Below are 12254 nucleotides of genomic sequence, written 5' to 3' on the forward strand. Positions count from 1 at the left end.
AGTTTCCTCATTTCCCCTCCCCCCACCTTGTCTCAGTCAAATCCCTCGAACTCAGCACCGCCTTCCTAACCTGCAATCATCTTCCTGACCTCTCCACCCCCACCCCACTCCGGCCTATCACCCTCACCTTGACCCTCCACCTATTGCAATTCCAACGCCCCTCCCCCAAGTCCCTCCTCCCTACCTTTTATCTTAGCCTGCTGGACACACTTTCCTCATTCCTGAAGAATGGCTTATGCCCGAAACGTCGATTCTCCTGTTCATTGGATGCTGCATGACCTGCTGCGCTTTTCCAGCAACACATTTTCAGCTCTGATCTCCAGCATTTGCAGTCCTCACTCTCTCCTATCACTGCACATGTCCCAAGTCCCAACCATTACTTCCTGAATACTCCCAGCCTACACCATAGTTGCTGTTCAGAGACCACAACATTGATCATACTGACCAGTGACAATTTTCCTGCGGCATAGATAGTAATACAGAAATTATCTTTAATGCTTTCCAACTAACTGCTCTCATACACCCAGCAAATCTCTCTTAGTGTTACCTAGATAGAGCACAGATCAAAACTAGATCCATTTCCCCTCGCTCCAAATTTGATTTACAGATTTGAGTTATCCTAAACGATGGCCTCTGCGAGACAGGCCCTTTGCTGTGAAAGAGAGTTTGTACCCCACCCCCCCCCCTTGACAAGCACACTGGCCTGGACCACTGCGACAGGCCTTTTAACTCACCCTACGTTGATGACACCCTGCAGCACAATATGTTCAGTTTACTCATGCGCCATGGACTTCTTGATATCACCAACCAAGCTACAGGTTCCTCATAACCATGCTACAAATTGAATCCACATATCTACCCACACATATTTTCTCCTTGGAGGAGGAAGTAACTGTCAAATATTTAACCAAGGAGTGTGACTAAATCTGCATCATGGTACACCATTTCCAAACCTTGGACTCCAACTCAACAAATGAGTCCAAGTTCTTCAAGTTGCATACACTTGACAATGCTTTCTGCATATCACACTACTATCTTGCTGAGTATTACACATTTAAGAAAAATTCAATGTTTTCAACATTGCTTTTAAGCCCTTTAATGATAGAAATCAGAATGTTGTTTACCTGTATGAAGTTGAAAGTTCCTTGCATTTGTGCCATAAGGTCTTGTACTCTCTGCCTTCTCACCAAAGGGTCTGAGGGAGGAACAGTGTTCAGTGCATGGTTTTCAGTTACTATAGGTGGCTGTACCTGTTGTTGTTGTGGCTGTTGTTGCAGTGAATTTATAACCTACATAACAGAAGGTGCATAACAAAGAATTTATTCCATTCTACTTTGATCAACAGTAACTAATCCCTGAATTAAACACACAAGAACAAAAGATAATTTTGCAATGCCCTAGAAACAAATCTGACTTATTATCCAACATCAAAATGAGAACCTTAACTTTTCAATATGTTTCTTTGTTGATCATTTGAAAGATGTAGTCATTTTAATATTTTAGCACAAGTTTCACAAATTTAAAATCCGAGATGCAACATGTTTGAATTACGCATGAGCCTAGCTAGTTTTACAGCAAAGATTTACTAAGATTTCAAATTGGCAGTCATCCCAAATGGCCTCATGCAAAGACTTGGTACAGCAGTTACCAATGAAATGCATAGATCTACAGATTCAGGCACACGGTGCTATCACCTGATCTCAGCAGCTGCACTACAATTTGTAATGTAAATATACTTGCATGACACAAGGCTTAAAAATCCACAGATCCTATTTCAGATTGCTATTCAGTCAGAACGAAAATGAAACACAAGAAAGAATATTCCACAGATAATGGTGCATGCTATAGAAAAATAGCCAACCACTCACCATCCACTTGCACATTTTACTACAGTAATACAGCACAGAAACATTCCTTTCAGTCTAACATATCCTTGCTGACCAGGTATCCTAAAACAAAGTTGTCCCACTTGCCTGCATTTGGTCCATACTCCTCTAAACTCTTCCTATTCATGTGTGTCATACAGCATGGAAACAGACCCCCGCAGTTGAACCAGTCCATACCGAACACAATCGCAAACTATATTAATCCCACCTGTCTGCTCCTGGCCCATATCCCTTCAAACCTGGTCTATTCATGTACTTCTTCAAATGTCTTTTAATCATCGTCATTGTATCCACATCCACTACTTCCTCAGGAAGTTCATTCCACACACACACACACACATACACATAAGACCAAATTTTCTTGTTTTATTCACTCATGGGACCTCTGGTTACCCCTGAGAACATGGCGGTGAGCTGTCTTCTTAAACCGTTGCAGTCGTTGTGCTGAAGGTTGACCCACAATGTCCTTCAGAATTCCAGGATTTTGACCCAACAGCAGTGAAGGAATGGTGATATAATTCCAAGTCAGGATGGTAAGTGGCTTGGAGGGGAACCTGCAGATGATGGCAGTCCGATGCAACTGCTGCCCTTGTCTTTCCAGAGGGAAGTGACTATGGGTTTGGATGACACTAAGGATCACTGGTAAATTTCTGCAGTGCAACCTGGAGCTGACACACACTGTTGCTGCATGTCAGTGATGGAAACAACGGATTTTGTCAATCTGGTGCCAATCAAGCTGATTGATTTGTCCCGGATGATGATGATGATGATGATGATGATGGAGTGCTGCTGGAGCTGCACCCATCCAGGCAACTGGGGACCATGCTGTCATAATTCTGGCCCGAGCCCCGTAAATCGTCCAAATATCTTTCACATGTTGTAATTGTACCCATTTCCACCATTTCCTGTGGCAGCTCATTCCACACACTCACTACACTCTGTCAAAGAAGCTGCCCCTCAGGCAACTTTCCCCTCTCACATTAGACTTACACCCTAGGGAAAAGACTTCAGCTATTCACCTTATCTATGCCTCTCGTGATTTTATAAACCTCTACAAGATCATTCCTCAACAGCCCAAAGACTCAAAGCGCTTCTGGAATTGTAACCCCATTGCCCCAGCCAAATTATAAGCAGCCACAAAGAAAACACAGGCAAGTTAAAAATTAAAAAAAACAATCCGTGATGAGTACAAGACAGCAAATTGATAACAAATATAAAAGATAGAAAGGAAAACATTTGCAAAGTGATGCTCTCTCTATTACAGGAAAAACAGGCTGAGGTACTGCACCACAATGTTTGGGGGATAATTGCTCCTTGTGTGTTCCTGATGGCAACGTCTCCACCAACTACATCAGCCTACTTGCCAAACAAACCCCTCGTTCAGACATAGCGTCATCGAGATGGATACCACAGAAACAGACCCTTCAGTCCAACATGTCGACCAGATATCCCAACCCAATTTAGTCCCATCTGCCAGCACCTGGCCAATATGCCTTGAAAGCCCTCCTATTCATATACCCATCCAGATGCCTTTTATATGTTGCAATTGTACTAGCCTCCACCACTTCCTCTGGCAGCTCATCCCATTCATGTACCACCCTCTGCATGATAAGATTGGCCCTTAAGTCTCTTTTATATCTTTCCCCTCTCACCCTAAACTTATGCCCTCTAGCTCTGCATTCACCCACCCCAGGAAAAAGAATTGGTCGAGTTATCCTATCCATGCCCCTCATAATTTTATAAACCTCTATAAGGTCACCCATCAGCCTCCAATGGACAAGGGAGAACAGCCCCAGCCTATTCAACCTCCCCCATATAGCTCAAATCCCCCAATCCTGGCAACATCCTTGTAAATCTTTTCTGAAACCTTTCAAGTTTCACAACAACTTTCCAATAGGAAGGAGACCAGAATTGCACGCAATACGCCAAAAGTAGCCTAACCAATGTCCTGTATAGCCACATGACCTCCCAACTCCTGTACTCAATACTCTGACCAATAAAGGAAAGCATACCTTCTTCACTGTCCTATCAACCTGCGACTCTACTTTCATGGAGCTATGAACCCGCACTCCAAGGTATCTTTGTTCAGCAACACTTCCGAGAACCTAACCATTAAGTGTACAAGTCCTCCTAAGATTTGCTTTCCCAAAACGCAATACCTCGTATTTATCTGAATTAAACTCCATCTACCACTCTTCATCCTCTTGGCCCAATTGATCAAGATCCCATTGTAATCGGTGGTAACCTTCTTTGCTGTCCACTACAATTTTGGTGTCATCTGCAAACTTACTAACTATACCTCTTATGCTCGCATCCAAATCATTTATATAAATGACAACAAATAGTGGACCCATCACCGATCCTTGTGGCACTCCACTGGTCACAGGCCTCCAGTCTGAAAAACAACCCTCCACCACCGCCCTCTGTCTTCTACCTTTGAGCCAGTTCTATAACCAAATGGCGAGTTCTCCCTGTTTTCCACGAGATCTAACTTTGTTAACCAGTGTCCCATGGGGAGTCTTGTCGACCGCCTTACCGAAGTCCATACAGATCACATCTACCACTCTGCCCTCATCAATCCTCTTAGTTACTACTTCAAAAAACTTCTTTTTGCAAGTAAAATACTGTGAATGCTGGCTATCTGCAACAAACACAGAATGCTCCAAAAACTCAGCAGGTCTGGCAGCATCTGTCAACAGACAATTATTTTAGACATGCAACATTACACCAGCATTATGTGTGTTACTACCCTCTATTTCTTTCCTACACAGTATAAATCATTCTTCCGTTTTACATTTTATGATCTTTGTCTGGAGTGCAAAATGAAAATCTTCAATAGCATGCCAATTCTTTGAAAAAAAAACAAATATTAGCTTAAAGTCTTTCAAAAGCTCCATAAAGACATCTGAAGATAGATTTTATGAAATCTGTAATCAAAACAAGGAACCCAAAATAAACCCACGTCATACAATAAAAAAACTTGAACGTCACTGTAGTTAGTTTCAGCCTTGTAGAAGAAACTGAATCGACTTGAACGCAACAAATTTTCATCTATTTTTCCAAAGCAGCCTATTTGTTAATTGCAAAATCAGTTACCTCAACAGTTTCTGTGTTCCATTCATCAGTTTGCTCTTTCTGACTGCTGCTGAACTGCGACTCTGCAATGAACTGCCTGTTCACAAACTGGAAAACAAATTGACTTGTTTTAAAAATATAACATCAACCAAACTATTAGGGACAGTAATTCCCAACACCACGTTGTTTAGTGTGTACAGGATAATTTTACACCCAAGGAAAACACAACAAAAGTTAATTATACCATTTGCTTAAAGCATGGGGTCTTAACACTACCATACAAAAACCTTACTTATTTTCCTTTTGTTAGAGGAGAAAACAGGAGTTCTCTTATTAAGAAGGGGAATGATATGCCGCAACTCTCTTACTTCAGGTTAAAGCTCGACATACAATTCAACTTTATTTCAATGAATCAGTGCAGTTTTTACTGCTTAACACCTCTCTTGATAATGAAATAACGTGGTTTATTCAACATGTCCAGTGCCGTTTGTTTCAGTGAGGAATGACACATCACAAATGTGATGCAAATTAAAACCACAGCCAAATCAGAAGAAAAATCAAGAGCTAAAAAATTTGTATGTGGAGGCGCTCCGGTCCTTATACTGATGGACTAATATCCTATGTTTTTGTGGCTTTCATACCTCGACATTCTATACCAAAGTTTACAATTGATCTTGACTTATACAGTAATTGCCACTCACCTCTCTTGCTTCAACATCAGTTTGCTCCACATATTCTTCAACTGCTTCAGGTTCTGCAAAAGTATTAAAATAATGCAAACTTTAAAGTTTTAAAAAAGTCACACTGAAAAAGAACAAAAGCAATGAACTGCTCACCATGAATCAATGCAATGTAACATTGCAGAGTACAAAAGCAGAGTTAAGACAATTTTGTTGTTTTTGGACTCTCTCAAAAGGAAAAACATGGAATGAACATGGACAGAATTCTTTGTAAGTTACATACCAAGAAACCTGGGAGACTTGTTGGTTATGTGACAAGAAGGACTCCCAAGTCCTGAGACTCAGTGGAACAAAGGCAATGTTCACTGCTGTCAATAGTGCAAAGATCATTGTTCTGACTGTGGAGAGACTGTTAGTTTCTAAGATTCACATGGAAGGATCAGTGTTGTCATGCCTCAATCAGTTGGAATTAAATCTACAGTTTAAACTACAAGATGGAATGCAACTGAATTCTAGAGAGCAACTAAGTAACATTTCTACCTGGATGTAAACTCCTGTGATTCTGATGACCATGGAGAAGGACTTTTGAGAGGGGAAAAGAGTCCACAAGTCATTTCAGTACAGGATTACCCAAAATATTGCATAAACTCAACAAAGTCACCAAGAATGTGACACAGTGCAAATCCTGCACTCTGAGCAGAGAAAATACCATTTGATATGGTTCACCACCCACAACACAACTTGGAGCTCACACTCAGAACAAAGAGACCACGTTCATGAGAATTTCAAGCAAGGCAAAAGATTATCCATAGCTTCAGCTAAAGAGGAGGAACTTTACATGTAACCTTCATAGTAAAACTCAGGCTGGGAAGAATAAGTTATCTGGACGCAACTCATGTCAAGTCAACAACAGCTTCAGAATGGTTACAGAAGAAGTAAGTATTCACTTAAACGGCAAAGATTTGTGTAACTGTGAAATGGGGAATATAAAAGACAGATTTGTTTTCGTAATTGAATCGAGGTTGCCAAGAAATATTGCATACCCCAATGTTTTATACAATAAAAGTGAAAGTTACAAGGTGCAGAAAATAAAGCCTCCATGTATGGGCAGAGACTATGCCTAAAAAGGGTCCTCTGATTGGCAAATGCGAGTGGAGTCCTGCAGGGATCTACACTGGGGCTTCAACTTTTCCAGTTTTATCAATCACTTCAACGAGAGCATGGGAGCTAAATTTTGATATAATAGAAGTAGGTGGGAGACCATGTTGCAAATAAAATTCAAGAGCTTGCATACAGATTAAGTGAGTCAGGTAAACTCTGGGAGATGAACTATGGTGCAGAAAACTGCAAAGTTGTTCACTTCAACAAGAATAATGAAAAACAGAGTATTCTGTTAAAATGAGGAAAAAAGTGAAAATCTGAGATGTTGAGGGATTTCAGGATTCTCATACTCGAGTCACAAAAGCCATAATCCAAACACGTGCAGGTCGGTGATGTGTAGGTTAGGTGCCTTAATCAGGGGAAAATGTAGAGTAAGAGAGTAGGGGAATGGGTTTGGGTGGATCACTGTTCAGAGGGTCGGCGTGGACTTGTTGGGTCAAATGGCCTGTTTCCACACTGGAGGGATTCTCCGAAAAGGTTAGCATGCAGGTAGAAAACACAAACCAGGGCAACTAACAAGATGCTGATCATTATCACAAGTCGTAGTGATTGTAAAACTAATAAGACAAAACCCAAAAGAGCTGCAGATGCGGGAAATCTGAAACAAAAGCAGAACTAACTGAACATCTCAACAGGCCTGGTAGCATCTGTGCAGAAAAATCAGAGTTAACGTTTCAGGTCCAAAGGCCGTTCCTCAGAACTAATGGGAGCTAGGGAAAAGATTTTTTTTTTTGAAACAGAAAATGGAATGGGTGTGGGTGAGAGAGTGGTGGGGAAGAAATAAACAATAGGTGGATATCGAGCCCCAGAAGAGACAGAAAAGACATTTGGACAGACAAAGGAGTAGTTGATAGTTAGACTGGGGGAATTAACAACTGCTAATGGGGACTATTATTGGCTGACAACAATTAGTGCGTGGTAGCAGCCCATGTGATGACAAGGTCTGGTGTGTGAGGGTGAGGGGAAGCATGCCTAAAATTGTTAAACTCAATAAGAAGTCCCAAAGGCTGCGGCTGGAAAATGAGGTCTTGTCCTTCCCACTTGCACTGCGCTTCACTGGAGCACTGCAGCAAGCCTGAGACAGAGATGTTGGCCGGAGAACACGGTGATGTGAAGTGGCTAGCAAATGATAACTCACGGTCTTTTTTGTGGACAGAATGTAGGCATCCTGCGAAGTGGTCACCAAATCTGTACTTCATTTCCCTCATATCAAGGAGACCACATTGTGAGCAGTGAATACAGAAAACTGGACTGAACAAAGTGCAGGTAAACCACTGCTTCACCTACAGGTGGTTTGGGGCCTTGGATCGTGAGGAGGGAAGTCGTAAACAAGCAGGTATTACACCTTCTGCGATTACAAAGGAAGATGTCATGTTTCAGTTATACAGTGCACTGATGAGACCTCATTGCTAATACCGTGTTCAGTTTTATCTGTCTACTTTTAGATTAGATTAGATTCCCTACAGGGTGGAAACAGACCCTGCGACCCAACCAGTCCACACCGACCCTCCGAAGAGCAACCCATCCAGACCCATCTCTCACCAACCAATGCAACTAACACTATGGGCAATGTCGCATGGCCAATTCACCTGACCGCACATCTTTGGACTGTCGGAGAAAACCGGAGCACCCAGAGGAAACCCACGCAGACACAGAGAGAATGTGCAAACTCCACACAGACAGTCGCCAGAGGCTGGAATCGAACCTGGGGCCCTGATGCTGTAAGGCAGCAGTGCTAACCACTGAGCCACCGTACTTGAAAGGAGGACGTCAACATTTTGGAGGCAGTTCACAGGAAGTTGACCAGATTAAAACCTGAATCGAGCAGGTTGCCCTCGGAGGTTAAGTTGGACAAATCAAGTGCTTTTCCAGTGGATTTTACAAGAGAGGGATGACCTGCTTTTACTGCAAGAGATCCCAAATGGTCCTGACTCTACAGATATAGAAGTGTTCTCTTATGCATCAGTCCAGAGGGGTATTGTTTTAAAACCCCAGGGACTGCCCTTTTCAATTAGAGACATGGAAAATTATTTCTCTCAGAACTGCCCAAATTTGGAATTTTGCCTCAGGTGATGGAAACAAGGTCATGAAAATCTCAGCAGAAGTGGATCGATTCCCTTGCCCAACAAAAAACTATGGAGAGTAGATGGGAATGTGCTATTCCAAATGGAAACTGATCAACTATGATCTTATGAAACCATGGAAGAGGATATACAAATGGATTACTTCTGCTCCAATCTTGTCCAGTCTGTTGATGTGCAATCAAAGCTTAAATCTTGTCATGTGGTCCTTTTGATCAGTGGAGATTTAATGTTTTTCTGAGCTTTTGACTTTGATATTTAACAAATTGGTGGGACTCCTCCAGGATTTGAATACATGGGCTGATAGAAGTACATATATTAAAACACTTGGTTAATGTGTAAAAGATTAATGATTAGGAACGATGGCGTAACTGATTTTCTCATTCCAAAAACTTAGTCAACCATGGCATTAGGTTAGTGACTGGCTTTGGAAAATATTTTGTACTCAGCTCAATGAGCAGATACTATGAAACCAAGTGTTGCGTACACTCAAACTCAGACATTTAAAATGTAAGTATCCTATATAACAACAAATGATCATATTTGTTTTATACCTGGTTCTGGAGGCTGTTCTTCAACAGGTAAGGGCGATGGTTCTTCTTCTTCTTCACACACGCCATTCTGATGATTATGAATGCTGTCAAAGTAGCCACTCTGTAGGAGTCTGTTGACAATGGTCTTCAAGCTCTTGTCTGGAAATTAGAGAAATTGTCTCAGTTTTTCACTACTCCACAGAAAATCCCTGACTAATTTATCAGACTCAAAGGGCCGAACAGCCTACTCTTGCTTCTAATTCTTATGTTCTTTTTCAGCACACCTTCAGCTAATGGACTTCATTCGACCATGCCTAATTGTTAGACTGTGTTCTTATTTGCAATTTTGGACCATGAAATAGCATCAAGCTCCAAGTGAGCTTGATATAACTTCATACAGCAAATGGCATGTGCTGTGAAAAGTAATAACTATCAGTTCAAATGATAATCCGTTGCAGTCTTTTACATTCAAATTACAGACCCAGTTCCAAAACTAAAAGCCTGACCCACTCCATTTCTCCAAAAGGGGAAAAGATTGCAACAAATCTAAATTAAAGCTCAATCCTGGAAATGTTAGCCAAATTCTCCAGTGAAAAAGGTATTGCAGATCGCAATATACACACACATCAAAATGTTACTTTAAAAGCTTAACTAAGCTCATTACAGTGGCAGAGCTTCAGCAATTAATATCAACCTATTTTGTGGAACAACTTACTTGAGGCAGCAACACTTTCTCATTGACTAGAATTAGAGAAATGAAGTCGACAAGCCAGAAGTCTGACATGAATACAATGAGCACCGTGCAAAAAAAAAAACTTGCAAAAGATAAACAATATTCAAATTAAAACCCAAGTATTGTAGATGCTGGTGTTCTGAAATAAAAACAAAAGTGCTATAGAAATTCAATTGGGTCCAGCAGCATCGATGGAGTAAGAAATAAATTAGCCTTGACCAGTCAACATGGCTCTTTGAAACCAAGGTTAAGTTTCACATTGTTGATTGGATAAAACATCTTAATTTATCTTCTAGAACAAGTTTCTCGTAATGAGGACACCGAGGTTGACCTCAGAATATAAATTCCCTGGTTAGGGGTGTTCATCTGGTTCAATCAGGGAGCCCACACTCAAGATTTTGCTCTCAAGGAGCTAGACTAGTGCCAAGGCCTTTCCATGTGTAAATAAAACATAACTTGGAAAACGAGATATCGGTCTCTGGAAGTATTTCAGTGACACCAAAAGTAAAGCTCACTCCTGAAGCAACTCACTCACAACGGTCATCTGAGATCGGTAAGCATTTCTGCCATTATTTGGGGAGCTTGACTCATTCGACCCTGCCAAAGACTGGGCCCAGTCTGTGGAAAGAATCCATTATTTTCTGCAGGAAAATGTCTTTGGGGGTAATGAAAAACAAATCATTCTGCTGACAGCTTGTGGATCCACAGCCTTTTGCATTATTAGGAGCCTAAATTTTCTTTTAGATACCAAAGCTTTTTAAGAGTTAATGGATTCTGTGAAAGAACATTATGACCTCAAACCACCTCTCATTTTGAGATGCAATTGGTTTTACTCAGCAACTCGAGAACCAAGGGAATCTGTAATGGGATTTCTGACTTGGTTCAGACAACTGGTAGAGGCATTAGACTTTGGTTTAACTCTTAATGTACTGACACAAGTTGGTATGTGGGATTCATGATGTAAACATCCAAAAGCACCTACGAGCTGTAGCCCAACCAGACTTCTAAGCAGGCACTACAACCAGTTTTATCACTCGAAAAAGCACATGGAGCAGGGTATTCCGATGGAAGTGAACACCCTTGCCAGTTCAACTCAGCTTGGAAAACACCATTTGAGTGAAGGCAAAATTCCAAAACAAGGCCAAGCCTCAGCCGAACTTGTAAAATTTTCTTCAGGATCTGGGCTGGCAAGCCAGTATAACTGCTGTTGGTATGCGCTCTTGAGATAGCTAGAGTCCAACTATACCAAAACGAGAACTCATCGCCCAGTACTCAGCAGTGCATACCCTGGAAAATCCACCTACATCTAGTTTGGAACAGTTAAGTGACTTAGCAACATCCAAATCAGAACCAAAATAAACAGCTGGTTAAATGGTCACCCAGTTTTAAAGGAGATGGATACCAGCATGGCCTTTTGGTGATCGCAAAACCAGTTTTTAAACAAAATTCACTTTGGACTCTAGCAACTAGGTTTGTGCAAGATCTCTACTAGACTGAGAACCTATACTGGAGAAGCTTTACAGACTAAGGAAACAACTTTGGTTTTGGCCTCTGATGAGATGCAACTGGTTCAATTACCACTAATAGTAGTAAAAGGCTCAGGTCAAGCTTGATGGAGTGAAATTGGTTGATATAAGTTCATCTCAGTTGACTCAACATTTAATGATTAGAAATTGGCTGTCTGAGTAATGTCTTAATACCCAGAAATCCTTCATGAAAGTTGAGGGACTATCAAAAGAGCTAAAGCCATCTTGCATGTAGACCAGGACGTAATTCACAATTCTCCAAGGCCTGTCAGTGCCATTTACCTGATGGACAGAAGTCGAGGCAGAAATCAGAACAATGGAAAGCCAAGGAATCATCAAGTAAGTCCAGTTTGTGAAATGGCAGCACCAGTAATACCGACTTTGAAGCCTGACAGATCAGTTCACCTTTGGGTTCATTCCCAAGAAAAGAAAGATTAACCGGGGAGGGATTAGACAACCTTGGCTGACAAAGTAAGTCAGGAAATGTATTAAAGAAAAAGAGAGATCCTATAAAGTGGCTAAGAACAGTGGGAAATCAGAAGATTGGGAAGGATACAAAAACAAACAGAGGATAACAAA

The 12254-nt window shown here is 41.3% G+C and overlaps 1 protein-coding gene across 2 annotated transcripts in view; it reads right to left on the reverse strand.

Moving 5' to 3' along the window:
* The window catches only part of caprin1b (cell cycle associated protein 1b), a 108791-nt gene that overhangs the window by 57189 nt on the left and 39348 nt on the right, over nt 1–12254 (reverse strand). For both annotated transcript variants that reach the window (XM_043705514.1, XM_043705513.1), the window contains exons 6-9: nt 9438–9575; nt 5663–5715; nt 4983–5069; nt 1125–1289 (exon numbers count right to left, since the gene is read on the reverse strand). In XM_043705514.1, coding sequence (XP_043561449.1) covers nt 1125–1289; nt 4983–5069; nt 5663–5715; nt 9438–9575 — 443 coding nt within the window. The remainder of the gene's footprint in view (nt 1–1124; nt 1290–4982; nt 5070–5662; nt 5716–9437; nt 9576–12254) is intronic.

Source organism: Chiloscyllium plagiosum, chromosome 16 (genome assembly GCF_004010195.1).
Source record: "Chiloscyllium plagiosum isolate BGI_BamShark_2017 chromosome 16, ASM401019v2, whole genome shotgun sequence".
Lineage (NCBI taxonomy): Eukaryota > Metazoa > Chordata > Chondrichthyes > Orectolobiformes > Hemiscylliidae > Chiloscyllium > Chiloscyllium plagiosum.